General features: G+C 39.7%; 1 protein-coding gene across 8 annotated transcripts in view; it reads left to right on the top strand.

The window, feature by feature from the left end:
* bbs9 (Bardet-Biedl syndrome 9) overlaps nt 1-23,367 on the top strand; it is a 529,891-nt gene that overhangs the window by 30,387 nt on the left and 476,137 nt on the right. For all 8 annotated transcript variants that reach the window (XM_043688773.1, XM_043688772.1, XM_043688769.1 and 5 more), the window contains exons 6-7: nt 9,427-9,601; nt 11,999-12,083. In XM_043688773.1, the coding sequence (XP_043544708.1) occupies nt 9,427-9,601; nt 11,999-12,083 (260 nt within the window). The remainder of the gene's footprint in view (nt 1-9,426; nt 9,602-11,998; nt 12,084-23,367) is intronic.

The raw sequence follows: 23,367 nt of genomic DNA, 5'->3' as shown, positions 1-23,367 counted from the left end.
ATCTTTAGTGGGGATTTGGAGGTTGACCTCAAATACATCCTTGTTGACAATTGTATCGTGGTTTAGGAGTTCTTTGGGGTGTTCTCTTCATCGGAGAGTTCTGTCCTTACTATGCACTGGTTTGAGGCCAAAAGGGTTGGGTCCGTATATTGCCTTGGTGGCATTGAAGAAACTCTAGATGTCATTCTTATCAGCAAAGAGTTGCAGTTTCTCAGCCCACCATTTGGTTCTCGATTTCCCTTATTTTTCTTTGCATCCCTGCCTTTGCTGTTTGATAAGTTCTCTGCTTAATCTTGCTGGTGTTGTTGTTTTCCAGGCATGGAGAGCTTGCCCCTTCTTGTTGATGTGGTCATTTACATTGAACCAGTGTTGGTGTTCCCTGGTTTTGTAGTCAGTGATTTGTTCACAACATGAGATAACGACTGCCTTCAGCTCTTTTCAGAATTCCTCTATTGTATTAAAATATTTGGCGATTTTGGATGAAGACGTTGTTGAAGATTCTCTAGAGTGTTTGGCTGTTGAAGCTAGTCAATGTTGAGCTTTTTTCTGAACTGTTCCTTTGTCTTCAGCTGCTTCTAGTGGCATTTAATGGATATTGAGGAGTGGATGAGCTGGTACTCTGTCCAGCAGTCACCTATACTGGTAATGAGGTAATGGTATTGGTAATGAGGATATATTTTTGGTCTCTGGATCGAATGATGACGTGGTCAATCATGTGCCAGTGCTTTGATCACGGATGCCTCCAAGAAGTCTTGAACTTGTCTTTTTGGCTGAACAGTGTGTTGGAAGATAGAGTATTTGAAGATATATTTTGATTTTGATATTTTGCTTCAATGCAGTTACGAGTGAAATTTGATCATTGTTGATTACCATATGTTGTAGAAGGAATTATTTAGAATGTAAAAATTGGAATTATATCTTTCAAACAGCACAAGATTTATTTTACATTTGTCAGAAAACAGTTAATCCAATATGATACTAATCTGATGTACATCATAAGGAGATTCCCCAGGTAAAAATAGGGCTTCATGTCTTCAAACATTGCATAGACTGTGAGCGACTCAAAAATCGTGATAAGCAGAATGGTTTATATTGGGGACTCATTATCTAGCTACTTATAAAAAGTCAGAAGGATTATCTGATGTCAGTCTGTTGTTGTTGTTGTATATACCTTGGGTGCTTTTATGACCAAGCATGACTTGAAAAGCATAGCACAAGCAGTTAAAAGCTCATGAGGAAACAAATTATTCCATGGAGGACTAGCCTTTTTACCAACCAGATTATTAAAAGAAAACAGAATAAAACACAATCATCATTTCAGTTTCTTGCGTGTTACTGCATGAAGCACTGAGCAAAGTCACCAAGTTAAAATACAATAAAGGAATGTTGACATTAAACAATTTTAACTCTGCCTCTAGGACATCTTGCTGAGTCCCTAATTGAAATATTGACAATATAATTCAAGAAACTTTCTTAGTCTGACTTATTGCTTGACCAAGGAGAGGGTTTCATTTTTAAAAGATTTTTGATCAAAATCATGTTCAAGTCTTCTTTAGCCACTGATTGGTTAATTGGCCAGTTCAGTCAGTGTTGCCTTTAACTATCAATGTCATCAAATTTAAAAGGAGTGTTGAGCCAACAACAACGTGGCGCATTGGCACTGCTTCTGAACCTGCGTACCTCAGTTATTGAAGAAATGCAGACATTGTGAAGCTAATAAATTGGCCATAATCAAAAGGCACATTCAAAATTGTACAAATAATATTTCCACATGCAAGTAGTTGCCATTTTACTATAATTTATGCACTGAATAAATCTAGGCGTCCAACCTTTGTTCAGTGGTTTCTTAATAAATTTACTATTACTCCAGTTCCTTTGTCTCCTTAAATCAATAATTATTATTTTACCATGTGTGATGCTGTATTTTTTGGATTAATTTCTTGCTTCACCACAGTGAAAACTTTGAAAAACTCAAAAGACTTCCTGAGGTTATGAAAGGGGCTGTGTAAATGTGCTGTAGTATTTCATTGTCTCTCTATGCCTTTCTGTATCTCACTATCAGTACTTGTCTTCTGTTTAGTACGTGGTCATTCTTGAGGTTTGACATTGTAGTGTCCCTCTCGAGAAGGCTGTCGTTTATTGTAGTTTTATGTGCAGTCACTGCCCTCTTTGCGTTTCAGATCTTTTTGCAGTTGAGGAGTTTCAAGGGCTTGTGAAAGTATAACAGTGTAATGAATATAACATCTGCCATTCTCATTAGACTAACTAAGAGAAAGCATTTGGACACATGCATGAAAAGACTGTAGCTTGTCAAGTATACATTTCCAAGCTGAATTGATTTGACATTGTGTACATTAGAATCAAAATGCAGGAAATATCACATTAACTTGTAATTTCACATTTTGAATATCATACTGCAACATTGAAACAATTGGAGTATGTGTATATTTTGTTTATAAATTTGATTTATATTTTACACTCAATTCAGAATTAAAAATGTCATTACACTTTCATTGCGTTGTTGGTTATTGTAGGAATTAAATTAAACCAGTTTGTAAGTTGGTTTCAATAAAACTGTATTTATAATGCGTTCTGACAGCTAACTTCACTTCCTTGACATAAAATGTGTCAATAAAGATTTGTGGCTGTAAGAAGCTTTTGGAAACTAGTCCTTAGATTTGAAGTAATTGGAGAAAGAAACAAAAGTGATGTGAGGAAAAAGAAGATGTTTTTAGTGTATTGAATGGTTAGGGTCTGGGATGCTCTGCCTGAAAGTATGGTGGAGAACGATTTTAACTGAAGAATTCAAAAAGGAATTAATCTTTTTTTTGAAAGGAAAAAATGTGCAGAATTAGAGGGAGATGGCAGAAATATGGCACTAAATGAAATGCCCATTTGGAGAGCTGGTGCATACACAATGGCTGAATGGCCTTCTCTTGCACTGTAATTATTTGATTTTAACAATTTTTGCCAATAGATGTGCCTCTGAGACAATAACTAGAATTTTGAGTTTTATTTTGAGACTGCTGATTGAAATGGTGCTTGCTCTGTTTATCTATCCATGTTAATATGTTATCCCCTTACACTATGTGCTTTTACAATAATCTTACAAAGACCTTACCTTATGTGGTTAGGTTTTTTTCACTTCTTAAGTTTTAATTTACAAAATACCGTGCAAGAACTGTAACAAACACTACATTGGAAAATTAGGCAGAAAACTAGCCATCAGGATACATGAACATCAACTAGCCACAAAAAGACATGACCTACTCTCACTAGTATCCTTATGTACAGATGAGGAAGGACACCACTTCGACTGGGACAACACTTCCATCCTAGGACAAGCTAAACAGGGACATGCACGAGAATTCCTAGAAGCATGGCATTCCTACTGGCATTCTATCAACAAACACACTGACTTGGATCCCATTTATCACCCCCTGAGAAAAATAACTGGAAATGGCATCACCACAGAAAATAATGTCACTACAGTTAATGACATCACCAACCCAAGGAAATCTAAACGCACAAATAGAAAACAGGCCATGCCACTGGTGTTTCATCCAGAGGCTCACTGATGATGTAACCTACTATGGTGACAAAACATCTGAAAACGAACCTTCTAGCTCAGCAAGCAAACCTACATCCAGAAGATTGAGGTCCTTTCAGCCTGTTTAGATGAGAGTTGAGGCTGCATGTTGGATGACCATAACATTGTGCTAGAGAAAGCCATGCAAGTGCATGGAGCAACAAGGATTGTAATAGTAGTAGCCAATAATATGATGAGGGGAACCAATACCATTCTGAAGCAAAGATTGAGAATCCAGATGAATTACCTGCCTGGTACCAGTACATCTACTCAGGGCTGGAAAGGAGCTTGCCATGAAAGGTGCATGATGCAGTGGTCATGGTCCATGTAGTTATCAATGATATAGGTAAAACTGGGAAAAGGTTCTGCATAGACAATATGAGGAGCTAGGCACTAAATTAGAAAGCAGAACTTCAAAGGTTATAGTCTTCAAATTATTACCTGAAACACTTGCATATTGGGGAGAAAGTGAGGTCTGCAGATGCTGGAGATCAGAGCTGAAAATGTGTTGCTGGAAAAGCGCAGCAGGTCAGGCAGCATCCAGGGAACAGGAGAATCGACGTTTCGGGCATAAGCCCTTCTTCAGGAATCATGTAAAATTAGAGCGATGAACACATTGCTGAGAAACTGTTGTGGGAAATATGGGTTCTGGTTCATGGGCTACTGTCTTCCATAGTGGGGAAAATGGAGGCTGTGTGGTGAGATGGTCTACACCTGAATATCCTACGACAAGTGTTCTTGCAAACTCTGTAACTGGGAAAGTAAAGGAGATTTTAGACTAAATAGTGGGAACAAAGGATCAGATACGGAAAGAGTGGCATAACAAAGAGTAGTGACAAGCTAAGAAAATAAAGTAGTAATTTATGAAATGAAGGCCAACGAATGGCAGGTAGAAAGAAACAAACCTAGGAAAACATCAACAATCTAGCCTTGATGTTGCAAACATAACATTAAAAACAAATTAAAAGTCTGTCTTTGAATGCACATGGCATTTATAACAAAGTAAAATAATCAATTGCAGATATTGAAGTGAATAAATATAATCTCATACCATCCTGCAGCCATATCTCCATAATGACTAAGGACTAGGTCTGAATATTGAGGTGTAAATGATAGTCAAAAGGAATAGGAAGCTAGGTAAAGATGGAGGTATAATGTTGTTAAATATGTCTCATTATGGGGATAAAAATATCATTTCTTTACTCGCTGTAAATCAGAAGAGGGGAGTGAGAGAAGAACTTAGTACTGATTCCCTCGTGATTATAAGATTACTAAGCATAATGATGGAGGTATGTACTGCCAAATCTCTAGGCCCATTTGGACATTATTATAGGATCTTTAAAGAGATGGCTAATGAAGTAATGTTGGTGTTAATTTTCAAAAATTCCCTTGAATTCAGAAAGTTTCTTTCAGACTGGCAAGGAAATATAACCCCTGTATTCAAGGGGCATAAGCAGGAACCTGTGGCACAATTAGCTTGATATCTGTCATAGAGTCATAGAGTCTTAGAGATGTACAGCATGGAAACACACCCTTCGGTCCAACCCATCCATGCCGACCAGATATCCCAACCCAATCTAGTCCCACCTGCCAGCACCCGGCCCATATCCCTCGAAACCCTTCCTATTCATATACCCATCCAAATACCTCTTAAATGTTGCAATTGTACCAGCCTCCATCACTTCCTCTGGCAGCTCATTCCATACACTTACCACTCTCTGTGTGAAAAAGTTGCCTCTTAGGTCTCTTTTATATCTTTCCCCTCTCACCCTAAGCCAATGCCCTCCAGTTCTGGACTCACCCACCCCAGGGAAAAGACTTTGCCTATTTACCCTATCCATGCCCCTCATAATTTTGTAAATCTCTATAAGGTCACCCCTCAGCCTCCGACACTCCAGGGAAAAAACGTAGCACTCTCTGTGTGAAAAAGTTGCCCCTAGGTCTCTTTTATATCTTTCCCCTCTCACCCTAAACCTATGCCCTCTAGTTCTGGACTCGCCAACCCCAGGGAAAAGACTTTGCCTATTTACCCTATCCATGCCCCTCATAATTTTGTAAATCTCTATCAGGTCACCCCCTCAGCCTCCGACGCTCCAGGAAAAACAGCCCCAGCCTGTTAAATCTCTTCCTATAGCTCAAATCCTCCAATCCTGGCAACATCCTTGTAAATCTTTTCTGAATCCTTTCAAGTTTCACAACATCTTTCCGATAGGAAGGAGACCAGAATTGCACACAATATTCCAACAGTGGCCTAACCAATGGCCTGTACAGCTGCAACCTGAACTCCTGTACTCAATACTCTGACCGATAAAGGAAAGCATACCAATCGCCGCCTTCACTATCCTATCTACCTGTGACTCCACTTTCAAGGAGCTATGAACCTGCACTCCAAGGTCTCTTTGTTCAGCAACATTCCCTAGGACCTTACCATTAAGTGTATAAGTCCTGCTAAGATTCATGGGGACGGTGCTAGAATTTTCATTAAAGAGATAATAGCTGGGTACTTCGAACATTCATGATAATCAGTAAGAGTAAACATGGTTTTTTTGAAATGGAAATTGTGTTTAACTAAATTATTGCAGTACATTGAAAGGGTAAATGTACTGTGGATAGAGGGCGGCCAGGAACGTACTGTACTGTATGTTCCAGAAAGCACTTGATATGATGCCACGTCAAAGGTTATTGTAAAAGCACATAGTATAAGGAGGCAATATGTTAGCATGGATAGAAGTTTGGTTGGCAGAAACCAGAGAGTATCCATAAATAGGTCTTTTTCTAATTGGCAGAATGTGACAAGTGAAGTTCTGCAGGGATCTGTGCTGGGCCTCCACTTTTCGCGTTTTACAAGAGTGTCTTAGATCAAGGGAGCAAAAGCACAGTAGCTGAATTTGCAGACGATATCAATATAGCTTGTAGATGGTACAGATAGGTTGAGTGAGTAGACACAAATGTGGCATATAAAGTGAAATATAAAGGTCACTTTTGCAAGAAATATAAAAAACGGTATTACTCAAAGAGCATTTGAAGAATTCCAAGTGCAGAGGGATTTAGGGGCGGCACAGTGGCTCAGTGGTTAGCACTGCTGCCTCACAACACCAGGGACCTGGGTTCAATTCCCGCCTTGGGCAACTGTCTGTGTGGAGTTTGCACATTCTCCCCGTGTCTGCGTGGGTTTCCTCCGGGTGCTTCGGTTTCTTCCCACAGTCCAAAGATGTGCAAGTTAGGTGAATTGGCTATCCTAAATTGCCCGTAGTGTTAGGTGCATTAGTCAGGGGGGAATGGGTCTGGTTGGGTTGCTCTTCGGAAGGTCGGTGTGGACTGGTTGGGCCGAAGGGCCTGTTTCCACACTGTAGGAAATCTAATTTAATCTAGTACATAAATTAAAAGAAATTAGTATGCAAGTACAGCATGTAATCATGGAGTTTTGAGGTGCATACTTAATGGGATGCTATCCTTTTATTACTAGTAGAACATAAAACTAAGGATGTTATGCTTCAGTTATACAGGGCATTTGTGAAATCGCATCTGGAGGATTGTGTACTGTAAGGGTTGCTGTACTAATGAAACAATATTAATATGTTGGAAGCAGTTCAGAGCTGGTTTACTCGACTATACCTGAAATGAGCACATTGCATCATGAGAACAGGCTAGACGAGGTTAGCCCATATAGTCTGGATTAGAGTGGTGCTAGAAAAGCACAGCAGGTCAGGCAGCATCTGAGGAGCAGGAAAATAGACGTTTTGGCAAAAAGCCCTTCATCAGGCACGTCGATTTTCCTGCTCCTCGGATGCTGCCTGACCTGCTGTGCTTTTCCAGCACCACTCTAATCTAGACTCTGGTTTCCAGCATCTGCAGTCCTTGTTTTACCATATAGTCTGGAGTTAAGTGAGACTGAGGGATGGATGTAAAAAGGATGTTTCCTCTTGTGGGAGAATCTAGAACTAGTGGTCATAGATTAAAAGATGGAGGTCACCTATTTAAAATAGATGAAGATTTTTTCTCTCTGAGGGTTGTAATTCTTTGAAAATCCTTTCTCAAAAGGCAATGGTTACAAAATGTTTAATTATCTTTAAGGCAGAGGTAGATAGGTTCTTGTTTGCCAAGGCAATGAAATCTTATCGGGGCATGTAGGAATGTAGAGTTGAAGTTGAAATCAGATGACCATGATCTTACTGAATAGCTGTGCAGGCTCGAAGGGCCAAGTGGACTATTCTTGCTCCTTATTCGTATGTTGTATGTTTTATGTTCAGAACAATATAAAGTGTAGTATTATACATTGGAGCATAGTGGACTTTTATTTCAACTGATTTCACTTTTACAATATCATTTCTTATTATATTTCCTGAATTGCAAAAACAGTCCGAACAAACAACAGTACAAACAAATTTTACTGAAGAGTGGAAAAGTTGCATTGAGCACTTAAATCTAAAATATAAACATTTTTCCGTAAGAGTCACATTCCGTAAGAGTTTCTCACTCCGATGTTGTATCAGTTTAGAGTGTTTATGTGAAATCCAGTGATCTTCATGTCTAGAACTACCATCCTGCAAATTGCTAGTCAATCATTCCATAATGTTTTCTGGCCACTCTCCCCTCCCAATGAACATCTTAGGCTGAAAATTAGAAAATTCTAAAAATATTGTGCAGGTGTGGCAGCGTCTGTGGAGAGGGAACAAAGTTAATTGTTCTTCATTACTATAGAACTCCAGTTCTGAACAATGTTAATTTAGTTTATTTGTGTATAGATGCTGTTAAACATGCTGAGTATTCCTCAGCACTTTATTATTATGTTTAATTTTGATTAGTGAATCTAGTGACTGACTCCTGACTGTCAGAAATTTCAAACAGAGGTTAGACTTGCTGCTTCCAGCTGATGACATGCATATTGAAAGTTCTGGGAAGTTCTGAGATATTTTAAATCACCTAACTAAACTAAATTTAGGATTATCTTTACATTAATTTGAGATTGATGATATGCAACAATTTAATCCAAACACAGCACTTTCTATTTTTATTTTCAGATTTCCAGAATGAGCTAAAATTTATTGATGTATCCCCAAATAAAACATTATTATTTCTGCTGCTGCATTCTTGTTTGCACTGAGATTTGAGCAATACTACCTGAACTAGGTTAATTCAAGATTTTTGTGACGTGAAATTGGCTTTTCATTATAGTGTATGGACTCTCTCTTTTAGACTAGTTTCCTATTGAAGAGCTGTAGAGTGAACTAGTGACTCCAGTTGTGGAGACCTAACTCATAATGTTGGAGAGTTACATTTGGTGCTACAAATTGAATGTGTTAACCCCTTTGCCATACATTTATTTATATTTTATAGTGTAAAAATATTTCTTGTTCAAAAATGCCAACTTGTTCTGAGCACAGCACACATGAGGTTGATGAAAGGATAACAAAGATGAACATGAAGTTGTACAACAGAAGGCGTGTGATCATAATGTGGTTAGCTATTCTGGTGTGTTTTGGCTGAGCTCCCCAAGGTTTTTATTTATACAATGTGAAAATCTAATTTTCTTTTTCCAGTTGCTATAATTCAGAGACAGGTTATTTTTTGAAGTTAGTTCTACATTTTAAAAAAATGCATCTGATTCTCACTGTCTCCCTCTTTGTGTATGTCTCTCTCTTTATCCTTAACTGCCTCTAGGCCTCTTCACAAACAACCTGCTATGATTTATATTCTGCTTTCTGTAATATCTTCCAACCTTTGTCCTGAGGCACGGAGAGAGAATGAAATTCTGAAGACTGATCTAACATGATAGTAAAAACTTCATGATTGTTGTATGGTGGGATGTCACTCCAATTTATTTCTTTCAAATTTAGGTCGAGACTTAATTTGCATTCAGTCTATGGATGGAATGCTGACGTTCTTTGAACAGGAAAGCTTTGCCTTTGGACGTTTCTTGCCTGGTTGTCTTTTGCCAGGCCCGCTGAAATACAGCTCAAGGACAGACTCCTTCATTACTGTGTCCTCAAGTCGGCAAGTTGAAAACTATAAGTGAGTCCAATGTATTTCTTGCCTTTAGTATATGTAATACATTGAAGACAAAATGATCAATTAACTGCGAATGGGTTTAGTTTCTACATAATGCATGGTTAATAATTCATATTTGCATTATGTTGAGGAAATAACAATGAAGAAACCAACTTAGTGTAGTGGTTGTTGTGCTTGGGCTCTCCTAACTGCTAACATACTTAGGAAGTTTTATGGTATTGAGACTGAATTGATTTAGTTTTCTTTTGACAGGCATAAATTATTACAAGAATATGTAATTTTATTGATAATTCTTGATACATATACTGACTAAATTCGCCAATGGTCAAGCCATTATGGATAATATTTCACTCTTTAGGACACTCATTTGATTATGACAAAAAAGCATTTATTTGAAACCAGAAATAATTTTTCCACACATTTAGTCACATCAGTTTTTAAGGGCCAAAATGCTATAACCTCAGAATTTGTGATCCATATTAAAGAAAATGTATACAAATATAAAGAAGACAGTACATTCCCTGCTTCTCTCCATTTCCTTACTCCAAATTACTGTTGCATAAAGTCATCAAAAGTTTATCTCTCATTTATATAATGTCTTTCATGTAGAAGCATTGCTTACAGGGCTGTAAATATCAAAGAGCTGCGTCTGTTGAAATACTAAATAATTAGGTTTTATATAGGAAATAATTTAATATTTTTTATTGTCCAATTCAAACTCTGACTAAAATGAATGAGCAGACAGTGTGGTCCTGGACATCCAACAGTGCCATGTTTAAGCCAGCTTGGCTGCTTGTAGATCTATGAGAGCAGAAAGGGGTAACTGACAGATTGGGAAAGAACAAAAATAAATTTCTGACGAAACTCAGGAGATCTGGCAGCATCTGTGGGAAGAAAGCAGAGTTAACATTGCGATGATTCATCTTCGGAATATGATTGGAACATTACCTAAGCTTCACACATCCTATACTTGTCTTTGACATCTTTCCTTAACAAATATCTTCATCTTAGTCTTGAACCATCAGTTGGTGCAGCAATCACATTCTTTTGTGGAAATGATTTCTACATTTTCACTATTCCTCATGGGAAGAAATGCTTCCTGATTTTGCTTCTAATGGGCCTTGCTCTAATTTTAAGATTATGCCCTTTCAATTTTATTTGGACTTCTCCCATTAGAGAAAATAGCTTCTCTGAATCTACTGCTATCATTTGCAAATCTCAATTTATCATTTCAGCCATCTGAGTTTGATGCAAAATGGCCTCCAATTTAAATATTTAAACACTGATAGAATTCTGGTGAGTTCTGTGCAGCACCCTTTCTGCACCCTTTCTGCAGCACCCAACAATATGATGCATGCAACTGAATCCAATACTCTATATGTGGTTTGACAAAAGCTCTATATAAATGAAGTATTTTCTTTCTATTTTATTCCCCTTGAAAATAATACCTACCATTAAATTAAGTTTTGATTACTCTTTGTCCTCGTCTGCTGAATTGTAGTGATTTGTACACTGGGATTCAAAATTCCTTCCTCCCTTACAATTTCTAGTTTTTCATCAATTAGAAACCATTTTGATTGGTCTTCCTTGGGTGCCTTCATATTTGTTGACATTGTATTGCTTCTTCCTCTGTTTTGGACATTCTCACTATCTATCTTTGTTGTTTTATGACTTTCTATGTGATTTATACTCACTGTGTTTCCTTGCTATTTACAAACTTGAATTTTCAGCACGATCTATCATCAAATAAGACAATGATATAAATGATAAAGAGCCCAAATACAGGTGACAGAGGAATAGTATTTGTCCCATTTCTTAATTTCAGTACATTCCCTGCTTCTCTCCTATTTCCTAACTCCAAATTACTTTTGCATAAAGTCACATTCAGTTTTATGAGCACTGAGTCTTGCTAATAATGTCTTTCAAGGTGCCGTCACAAAGTGGGTTTGAAATTCAAATGAATTTCTTGATGTCAGGGACTGGATTTGCAGCACAAACTGCTTTGCGTCACAGTGATTGAGGTCTAAACTATTGTTTTACTTCAGCAGAAAGTGGAATAAATATTTAAAGCTGAAGGAGAGTGCAGAGCAGTGAAATCAATTTTAATTGCTGCTGAAAAAATTCATGCAGTATAACCTGTCAGTGTTCTGTTTACTGTGCTGCAGAACTCTTGAGTTTTAGCTTTGTATTTTCTTTAAAATTAATACATGGTGCATTTTCGCATCTTAAAACAGCTTCAGTCAGTGGCTCCCCGACAACAATTTGTTTTTTAAATAGCGCCCTTAAGATTGGAAAACACTTCAAAGCAGCACTTCTGGAGGTAATGTCAGAAAAATGTTCTTGTGGATGTGTTCATCATAATGATTGGAAAAAAAGTTTTCTTTTTGTCTCCCATATCAGGTACCAGGTGCTAGCTATTGCCACAGATGCAGAATCCAGACAAGATTCTGAGCAGCAGAAATTAGGATCTGGGAAACGATTAACGGTGAGGCCTGTGTTTTTAGTCTTATTGTTTTTGCGAACAGGTCACAGTCTGTCAGTTGTGCTGCACGAGGAAGTCAGATGGAATGTAATTTATATCGTTAAGACCCATTTTTATACTGTCCTTGGGTTTGGTATCTGATTGGAGGAATTCAAAATGCATTTCTCTGGGAAAATGTGCTTGAATTTGGGAACCGACAACATATTTAAGGACTCTGGAGAGGAAAGGGAAGTTGGAGGTAGCAGGCTGTTTGAAAGGGCAGTGGGGTTAATGGTTTCTTCTAAGGAGAGAGAGACAATTACAGTAGATTTAAAGGAGAAAAGGGTAACATTATATGAAAAGAGTGAAGCATTAACAATATCAATTAACATGTGGATGAGGAGGGGAAGCTGGTTGATCAGCAGTTTTGTGTGTCCAGGGTAGTGTACCACAAGAATCCCACAAATCCAACTCTTTTCTTTCCTCAGTGCAACAACAACAAAAATAAGGAAAGATTACTTACAGTGTGGAAACAGGCCTTCGGCCCAACAAGTCCACACCGACTCACCAAAGCGCAACCCACCCAGACCCATTCCCCTACTGGAGAGATAGGAGAGAAGGAAGCCACTAAATTAAAATTAAAGAATACCATTCCATTTTTAATAAATAAACCGACAGCAAATCACCTGCGAAGAGGACCCAGCACCTTTCCTTAAACAAAGATGGCTTTATGCACCTCTGAACACTTTATCACCACCAATTCACCCATGTTTCTATTTAAATGACTAATTTACATGCAACGCCATCAGGGGCAGCGCAAAGACAACAGAAGTGAGGGAAAGGTAGAAAGTGAGGGAGAATACTAAATTAAAATGGAGTTGAGGAGGAAGAACTCCTCTATTGAACATTTTTCTCCCACCACCAAGTCACCAGTGTTACTTTTTTTTATTTCCAGATGTGCTCTTTCTCCCATCACCAAATCAAGAATGTTTTTTCTTTCATTTATTAATCACCACCAGTAAATCACCAGTGTTTCCAATTGAATAATGTACGTGCAAAGCCTGTTATGGACAAGCAAACCATCAAAGGTGAGGGAGACAGGGGAATCTAGCCTTTTTTGTTAATACCCAAAACTGTTATTACGTTCTTACTTTTATTTTCTCCCATCACCAAATCACTGTGATTTTTTTTCCTGTTAACCACCACCAGAAAATCAAGAATCCAGTTTTTTTCAGTAGGTAAGATTTCCTGATGATGCATTTTGACTAGTGACCTGTTGATGAATGTTATGATACACCTCTGGAGCAGGTGGAACTTGAACCCAGGAATCTTAGTTTAGAGGTCAGGACACTATCACTGCATCACAAGAGCTCCAGGAATCCAGCACTGTTTTTTCATTGTGAAGCCAATTGAATTAGCAAGTTTTGAGAAGATTTATAGCTCAGGTTGAGGTTTTGAATGTAGGTTTGCTTGCTGAGCTGGAAGGTTTGTTTTCAGACGTTCCGTCACCGTACTAGGTGACATCATCAGTGAGCCATTGGATGGAGCACTGGTAGTATAGCCCACTTTCTATTTATGTGTTGGGGTTTCCTTGGGTTGGTGATGTCATTTCCTGTGGTGACGTCATTTCCTATGGTGATGCTATTTCCTGTTCTTTTTCTCAGGGGGTGGCGGATAGGATCCAAGTCAATGTGTTTGTTGCTGGAGTTATGGTTGGAATGCCATGCTTCTAGGAATTTTCGTGCTTGCCTCTGTTTGGCTTGTTCTAGGATGGATGTGTTGTCCCAGTCAAAGTGAAGTCCTTCCTAATCTAAGAACCCTGATATTAGAGATCCAATGGGCGTTCCATTCCACTTCATCTTCAACAACAAAAACTACAGACAAACCAATGGAAAACCCATGGGATCTCCGAATATCAGAGTCCTTAGCAGAGAAAGTAATGAAGAAACTCGAATAAACAGCTCTGCCAACCATCCAACCCAAACTTTGGGTCCGCTACATGGATGATCCTTTTGTGTCAGGTGGGGTTCAATCCAGGCAAATGTGAGGTGATGCATTTTGGGTAGTCTAATTCTAGAGCAAAGTATATTGTAAATGGAAGAGCCTTGGGAAAAGTTGTTGAGCAGAGAGATGTGGGAGTTCAGGTCCATTGTACACTGAAGATGGCTGCACAGGTGAATAAAGTGGTCAAGAAGGCATATGGTATGCTTGCCTTCATCAGATGGGGCATTGGGTATAAGGGCTGGCAGGTCATGTTAAAATTGTACAAGACTTTGGTTTGGCTGCATTTAGAATACTGTGCACAGTTCTGATCACCACATTACCAAAAGGATGTGGACGCTTTGGAGAAAGTGCAGAGAAGGTTTACGTTGCCTGGTATGGAAGGTGCGAGCTAGGTATGAAGAGAGATTTATTTTTATTAGAAAAAAGGAGATTGAGGGGGGACCTGATTGAGGTCTACAAAACCATGAAGGATATAGACAGGGTAGATAGAGATATGCTTTTTCCCAGGGTGAGGGATTCAATAATGAGAGGTCACGCTTTCAAGGTGAGAGGTGAAAAGTTTAAGCGGGATACACGGGGCAAGTACTTTACACAAGGGGTGGTAGGTGCCTGAAATGCGTTGCCAGAAGAGGTAGCAGAGGCAAGTATGGTAGATTCATTTAAGGTGCATGAGTAGATGGGGAGCAGAGGGATACAGGTGCTTAGGAATTGGGCGGTAGGTTTAGACAGTTGATTTGGATCGGCTCAGGCTTGGAGGGCCAAAGGGCCTGTTCCTGGGCTGTAAATTTTCTTTGTTCTTTGCTCTTAGTCATCACTAAACGAAACAAATTAGAGGAAACCTTCAAGAACGTCAATAATACCCTTACTGGCATAACATTCACTAAAAAGGAGGAAAACAACAAAAAATTGCCATTCCTAGATGCCGCAGCCAATGGGAAATTTCAAACCAGCATCTGCAGGAAAATAACACATACGGACCAAATATTGAACTATAGAAGCAATCATTCCAACATCCATAAATGAAGCTGCATTAGAACATTATTTCAACAAGCCACAACACACTGTAGTACAGAGGAACTACAAAGAGCAGAGGAAAATCACCTATACAGTGTATTCAAAAAGAACGGGTACACAATGAACACAGTCTGCCGATTTCTCAGCAACAAACCCAAACAAGCAGACAAAATATGTCCAGAAACCCTAGCCCACTCTTCCCGACATCAAAAACATCTTGGAAATGACTGCCAGACTACTCAGTCCCCTTGGCATCACAGTAGCCCACAAACCCACCAATACACTAAAACAGCAGCTCGTGAACGTGAAAGACCCTATACAGACAACAAGCAAAACTAATGTCATTTTCAAAATACTTTGCAAGAATTGTGCCAAACACTACATTGGACAAACAGGCAGAAAACTAGCCACCAGGATACATGAACATCAACTAGCCACAAAAAGACATGACCCACTCTCACTAGTATCCTTATGTACAGATGAGAAAGGACACCACTTTGACTGGGATAACACGAGCATCATAGGACAAGCCAAACAGAGACACGCATGAGAATTCCAAGAAGCATGGCATTCCAATTGGAACTCAGCAGCAAACATATTGACTTGGATCCCATTTACCACCGCTGGAGAAAAAGAACAGGAAATTGCATCACCACAGGAAATAATATCATCAACCCCAGCATATAAATAGAAAGCAACCTATACCACCAGTGCTTTATCTGGAAGCTAACTGATGATGTACCTAGTATGGCGATGAAACATCTGAAAACGAACCTTCCTGCTCAGTGAGCAAACCTACAACAAGAGCCAATTGAATATTGGCCTGCAAAGCACCACTGAAAATCACCTATGTTTTCCAATTAATAAATTTACACGGAAAGGCCATTATGGGCAAAGCAAACCATCAAAGGTGAGGGGGAAGTAAGGAGGACAGGAAGAGGTTAAATCAAAATGAATTGGAGGGGGAAATAGGAATCCAACTCTTTTTACATATCCAGAAGTGCTCTTGATTCAACTGAATATATTTTCCATCACTAAATCGCTGTGACTTTTTTTTGATTTCAAATACTAACCACCATCAATAAATCAAAGGAATCCAGTGCTTCCTATTATCACTAATTTTTGAATTAACCTTTTCCAATATAAATATTTTCTAATCAGCTTGTTCAGTGATATTAGTACACACCTCTGGAGCAGGGTTAGACTTAAACCTGGGTCTTCTGGTCTAGAGGTAGAAATGCTACCATTGCACCTCAAGAACTCATGAAGGAATCCAGCATGTTTTCTTTTTCCATATCCAGAAGTACTTTTACACACAACTGAACAGAGGAGTAGTACGGCTTTTTTTTCTAATCAACCTGGTAAGAGATATTATTGCATACTTCTGGAGCAGGTGGGACATGAACCCAGATTGCCTGTCAAGGGATAGCAACACCATCACTACTCTGCAAGGGCCCCTGGGAATGCAGCTCTTTTATTTTCTTTATATTTGGAAGTGTTATCACCCAGAACCAAAAAACCTTCCCATCACTACATCACCGTGACTCTTTTTTTCCATTATAATACCAAAGAACATCACCAGATCCACCTTCAGTTACGAACCTACTAACAATAATAAAAATGCCCTTCTTGAAAAATACCACAACCAAAGAAGCATAATTTAAGCCATAAATACATTTATGTAATTTCCAAAGTTATCCTTTATCCCAGTGCTTCATTTGGAGGTTGTAAGAATTCTTCCCTCTCATGCACATTACTTTGATGAGATGCCACTTTAGTATCTTTAGAATTACACATTCACGATTGAGATTTTAAAAATGGTTCCAAAGATTTCAACATTACCTTCCTAGCATAGGCGCTACTACTCTAATCTCTCTTTCCTCAAACAGTCTTCATCATCTCTAGTTATTAACCTAGCCTTGACCTAATAGGTCCTACCAGATAGAACCTCTCATTTACAGATCCACCTGTGTGACAAAACAAGTTGACCCCCATCGTCACCAGGAAACTGGTGAAGTCAACATTGATGCTTTGAATTCTTTCCAGTTTTGTAACTCGTAGGTTGATAAAATAGGCGAAACTCTCTTCCATTTTACTCGTAGCCACAATCACTTCCTGATTATGAAATATCTACATCTATCTGGTTTCTAAGATGTCTGTCTGGTAGCCATGTTGCCCTGTCAGTACATTAGTTTGCTGCCTCTTTTCTCACATTGAGATCTCTCTGGACTACTCCTATCAGGATGTCTACTAGAAATTCCTTCTACTGTGCATGACCTTTTCTTCTAAAATGTACGTCCCAAATCAGTGGTGGAACATTTTCTAGTTCTTCATTCTCATATGCCTTGCTGCCAAACAATGGCCCTCACTTTTTAAGAATTCATTTGTGGGATGTGGGTATTGCTGGCTGGCCAGCATTTATTGCCTGTCGCTGGTTGCCCTTGAGAAGGTGGTGGTGAGATGCGTTCTAGAACTGCTGGGTTGGCCTACAATGCCATGAGAGAGGGAATTCTAGGATTTTGACCCAGCAACAGTAAGGGAATGGCATTATATTTCCAAATTAGGATGGTGAGGGACTTGGAGGAGAACTTGAAGGCCATGGTATTTCTAAGTATCTGCTGCCCTTGTCCTGCTGGACAAGGTATCGGGGTATGGTTGTACATCTAGAAAGTGCTGTCTAAAAATCTTTCTGCAATGCATCTTGTAGATATTACGCTCTGTTGCTACTGCGCATCGGTGATGGATGCTTGTGGATGTGGTATCAATCAAGTGGGCTGCTTTGTCCTGGATGGTGTCAAGCTTCTTGAGCGTTGTTAGAGATAGGTCCTTACTGGTAAGTGGGAAGTATTCCATCACACTCCGAACTTGTGCCTTATAGATGATGGACAGGCTTTCGGAAGTCAGGAGATGAGTTACTTGCCGCAGTATACCTAGCCTCTGATCTGCTCTTGTAGCCACTGTGTTTATGTGGTGAGTCCATTTAAGTTCCTGGTCAATGTTAGCTCCCAGGATGTTGATAGTGGGGGCTATTAACATTCACCACTGAATTTTAGATTATTTCTTATTGGTGATGGTCATAGCCTGGCATTTATGTGGCACGAATGTTACTGTCACTTGTCAGCCCAAGCCGGAAATTGTCCAGATCTTGTTGTATTTGACCATGGACTGCTTCAGTATCTGAGGAGTCACGAATGGCGCTGAACATTGCGAATTATCAGTGAATATCTCCACTTGTGACCTTATGATGGAAGGAAAGTCATTGATGAAGCAACTTAAGATGATTGGGCCTTGGACACCACTCTCAGGAACTCCTGCAGCAATGCCCTGGAGCTGAGATGACTGACCTCCAACTACCACAACCATCTTCCTTTGTACAAAGCATGACTCCAATCAATGGAGAGTTTTCCCCCGATACCTATTGACTTCAGTTTTGCTAGGGCTTCTTGATGCTACACTCAGAATGCAGGGCCTTGATGTCAAGGGCTGTCACTCTCACCTCACCTCTGGAGTTTAACTCTTTTGTGCATATTTGAACCATTGCTGTAATGAGGTCAGGAGCTGAGGGGCTTTTTGGAACCCAAATTGGATGTCACTGAGCAGATTATTGCTGAGCAGGTCCTGCTTGGTAGTGTATAGATGACAATTTCCATCACTTGACTAATGATCAAGAATAGATTGATGGGAGGGTATTTGGCTAGGTTTGATATGTCCTGCTTTTTATGTGTAGGACACATCTGGGCAAATTTTCACATTGTAATTTTAATGGAAGAGCTTGGCTAGGGGAGTGGCAAGTCTGGAGTACAGGTCTTGCCCCTACTTTGGACTTCTGGCCAGCTTATGAATTTTCTGTGGACCTGTCTGCAAATTTCACTATTATGGCCACCCTCCTGTCATCTGATTCTGATGGCTGATAAACTACCCATGAACCTGTTGTTGACATAAGATCCTCACATGAGGTTACTTTTTCATGTTCCCCATGATCAGTCTGTATTTTCTGCGCTCTTAAGTCCTGCTCCATGTTCTGAATTGTCGATTGCATGGTTTTGCAAGGGACTTGATGCTTCATCAACATCTCAGAGTGTTTTCAGAGTGTGAAAATTCATTTCTCATCCCCACTATGCATGGGAATGTATCTTCATAGTCTGATATCTGTGTTGTATTGTAAAAGCTTTCCCAAAATTCATCATTCCCAAATTTAGCTGCATTATCTATGATAAATTTTGTGACCTAAGCCTGTGCCAATCCACATTTCCATGACTTTGTCTACAGAGGGAGGAAACATTTAAAAGGGACATAAGGTGCAACTTTTTCACGCAGAGGGCGGCGTGTGTATGGAATGAACTGCTAGAGGAAGTGGTGGAGGCTGGTACAATTATACCATTTATAAGGCATCTGGATATGCATGTGAATAGGGAAGGGTTTAGAGGGATATGGGCCAAGTGCTGGCAAATAGGACTAGATTAGTTTAGGAACTCTGGTCGGCATAGACGAGTTGGACTGGTGGGTCCGTTTCCTAGCTGTACATCTCTATGACTCTAATAGTTCATCTGTCCCTACTGTATATCACGATAGATATGTTAAACCTGGCTACTGTATCTACAGAATGTAATTTGGACTTTCTGATCTTTGTCTTATATCTTCCAAACTATACATCTTACTTTATTGAATTCTTGGGCGAACAGAAGATTTACAACTAGGCATGATGATACAGGCTCCTATAAGCTGCATTTTGTAATTCGATTTGTATATTGTGGATTCTTTTTAATAAAGCAAACTCCCGTTGATTATTGCATGATTTCATCCCCTGTAATACCAGCCAGCTGTGATTTATTCTGCTAGCTCATCTATTGCAACAGGTTGTCATCTGTGTGTGTTTTCTTTTGCTTCTAACTGCAACTAAGTTAGTTTTGTACGCTTTCATTAGTGAGAAAAACGCCATGAGAGCCTCGAGCTTGTTCCCAGTGCTAACAGTTTAATCATTTCGGGGTAATACCATACCACTCTCCATCAACTTGACAAAGAACCCCATCCCAGATCAACTCCCACTGCTCTCAGAGAAAGCAAACATTGTAATACTTTGATGGAATACTTACTGGGCTCATGCATAGAGTTGGGGGGGGGGCGTGAGGAGTGGGAAGAGAGTGAGAGAGAGCGATAGGGAGCAAAAGAAAGTGCAAATGCAATGATGTCCAGCAAGTGTTGGAGAGTAATCAAGGCCTTTTGTTCAGCGGAGGCTCAGCTGCTGGCTATCTGAAGCTTCAACACATAGTGACTTTACAAGAGATGGTGTATGTATGTGGAAGGAGGTGAGGTGTGAAACTAAGGATGGACCAGCGATGACCCTCATCTCTCACCACCCCATCCATCCCCAAGTTATGCCTGATCCAAGTTCACCCAGTCTCCGTTTGAAAGGGGAAGGGGCAGGATCTGAGAGTCTTGGCCCCTCATTTTCTCTCTGAAACCTGAGACCCATCAAAACCTCCAGTTGTTCAGAACATCCCAGCCCTTTATCCACCCCCTCAAAAAAAAAAGAGATTTTACTCACGCCAAAAAAAACTTACTGTTTTTTTTTCTCTTTGGAAATGTTTTTGAGAATAAGTTTGCTGGGGAGAAATTGCATTGTTGTGAATGTCTTTATCCACATAATGAAGTGACTTCTTAGCTGGAATTGGAAGTTAGAAGCCGCGATACCATTTAAATAGTTTAGATTAGATTACAGTGTGGAAACAGGCCCTTCGGCCCAACAAGTCCACACCGACCCGCCGAAGCGAAACCCACCCATACCCCTACATTTACCCCTTACCTAACACTACGGGCAATTTAGTATGGCCAATTAACCTAACCTGCACATCTTTGGACTGTGGGAGGAAACCGGAGCACCCGGAGGAAACCCACGCAGACACGGGGAGAACGTGCAAACTCCACACAGTCAGTCGCCTGAGTCGGGAATTGAACCCGGGTCTCTGGCGCTGCGAGGCAGCAGTGCTAACCACTGTGCCACCGTGCCGCCCAAAAGGGAAATAGTATTAAGTTCATCAACCAGGCCAGCGGCAGCAAACTTCATATGGGACGTTATTTAATTTAGAGACCCATTGAAGTGTTAGATTTACTATAGCATTCTATTGAATGATGTGATTTTAAAAATTACTTAGATTATGCTATGGTTTGTGTTACGCTAACTACTATTTTTGTTTTGATATTTACTGATATTTTTGGTGGTTCACCCCCTAACCCTGTTTTTCCCACAGGCCCTATTATTTCTATTGCACGATTTTATATGACATAGTAATTGCGTTCATGTGTAACGCTATGTTATAGGAGAACTACCTTTAATAAATGTAAAACATTGCAATATGATCTGTACTACACAGAATTTGTATTCTTTATCTGTAACTTTGGCATCCTTTAATAGTAGCTTTAATCTTTGTAAGGAAGGATGAGTAAATTTCCACTTAATCCTCTTTGAATCAGTGAGACATGTATCTCCAGAGGTTAATTACATTTTTAGAACCTCTTGATGAGAAACCCGGTTTTTACAATGGAATACTGTCTGGATACTATGCATTGCAATTGCAAGTTCAATGCTTTCTGAAATACAAATGCCTTATCGTTCTCCGTGTCTAAACGCATTTTTGCTGTTTTCATCAAAGACTTAGTGATAAATGTATGTCACTCTTGGATAGCATTGGTGTTTGTGAAATGACACAGTCCTCCCGTTTCACAGGGTGAATTACTTCCTTTAAGGTTGGTTGAATTATCAAGGAGAAAGTGAGGTCTGCAGATGCTGGCGATCAAAGTTGAAACTTTATTGCTGGAACAGCACAGCAGGTCAGGCAGCATCCAGGGAACAGGAGATTCGACGTTTCGGGCACAGGCCCTTCTTCAGGAATAGAATTATCAACCCTGCATTGAAAAAGCTTTCATATTATTTGACACAACTTTTGTCTGCATTCTTTTAAAAAAAGTTCAGCTCTACATAATGTTGAAGTGCAGCACAATTGAATAAGTCAAGTAGTAAGATATGTATGCAAGCTTGAATTTTTGGCTACTAATATAATATTTTCTTGCTGTTTTCTTACCATACCTTCAGAATTTCATGAGTTACTTCAATCACTTAATTTTTGACAGTGATATTTAAAGTATCTAATGATTCCCTATAGATTTCTGGGATTCACTCATTGGCTGATACTGCAGTCCTGGACCTTTCCTTGATTCAAAAATCCATTTAAAACAAGACTATATGTGTGCCGAACAGCATAAGTAGCAACTGGCAAAGCTAAACAATTCCCCAACCCATAGGTCAGATCTGGAGTAAGTGGTCCTGCCACATCCAGTCATGAATGGTGGTGGATAGTCAAACTTGTGGAAGAGACTGCTTCACAAGTATCCCCATCCTCAATGATTAGAGAACCCAGCACAACAGGGCAAAAGAAAAGGCTGAGGGATTTGCAGCAATTTTCAGACAGAAGAGCCGAGTAAATGATCCTAGAGGCCTCCTCCACTAACATCAGAGATGCTAGTTTTCAGTCAATACAATTCACGCCACATGATATCAAGAAATAGTTCATGATTTGGAGATGCCAGTGTTGGACTGGAGTGTACAAAGTTAAAAATCACACAACACCAGGTTATAGTCCAACAGGCTTAATTGGAAGCACACTAGCTTTCGGAGCGACGCTCCTTCGTCAGGTGATAGTGGAGGGCTCAATCCTAACACAGAATTTATAGCAAAAATTTACAGTGTGATGTAACTGAAATTATACATTGAAAAATTGATTGTTAAGCCTTTCATCTGTTAGATTACAGTGATAGCTTCACTTCTTTCATGTGTAAATCACAAAAAGTTTTAAAAAGTTGCATTCTCGGGTTAGCTGTTAACAATGGTGATAGCCAAACAATATGTTGAAGGTGTTGGCCCCCTGTGTTCTATATATGTGTGTGTGTAGTGAGTGCAGAGTGTCTTAAGTCTGAGGGGGTGAGTGTGGGAGTGTGTGTCTGAAAGGGGGTGTCTGTGGTGTCTGTGTGTCTGTGTCGTGCAATGGTGGTCACCTGTAATGTGACATGAACCCAAGGTCCCAGTTGAGACCCTCCCTATGGGTACCGAACTTAGCTATCAACCTCTGCTCGGCCACTTTTCTCTGTTGCCTGTCCCGAAGTCCACCTTGGAGGATGATCACCCGAAGGTCCGAGGCTGAATGTCCTGAACCACTGAAGTGTTCCCCAACTGGGAGGGAACCCTCCTGTCTGTTGATTGTTTTGCAGTGCCCATTCATCCGTTGTCGTAGCCTTT

The sequence above is a fragment of the Chiloscyllium plagiosum genome, chromosome 4 (assembly GCF_004010195.1).
Source record: "Chiloscyllium plagiosum isolate BGI_BamShark_2017 chromosome 4, ASM401019v2, whole genome shotgun sequence".
NCBI lineage: Eukaryota > Metazoa > Chordata > Chondrichthyes > Orectolobiformes > Hemiscylliidae > Chiloscyllium > Chiloscyllium plagiosum.
This window is presented reverse-complemented; position numbering and strand designations above follow the sequence as displayed.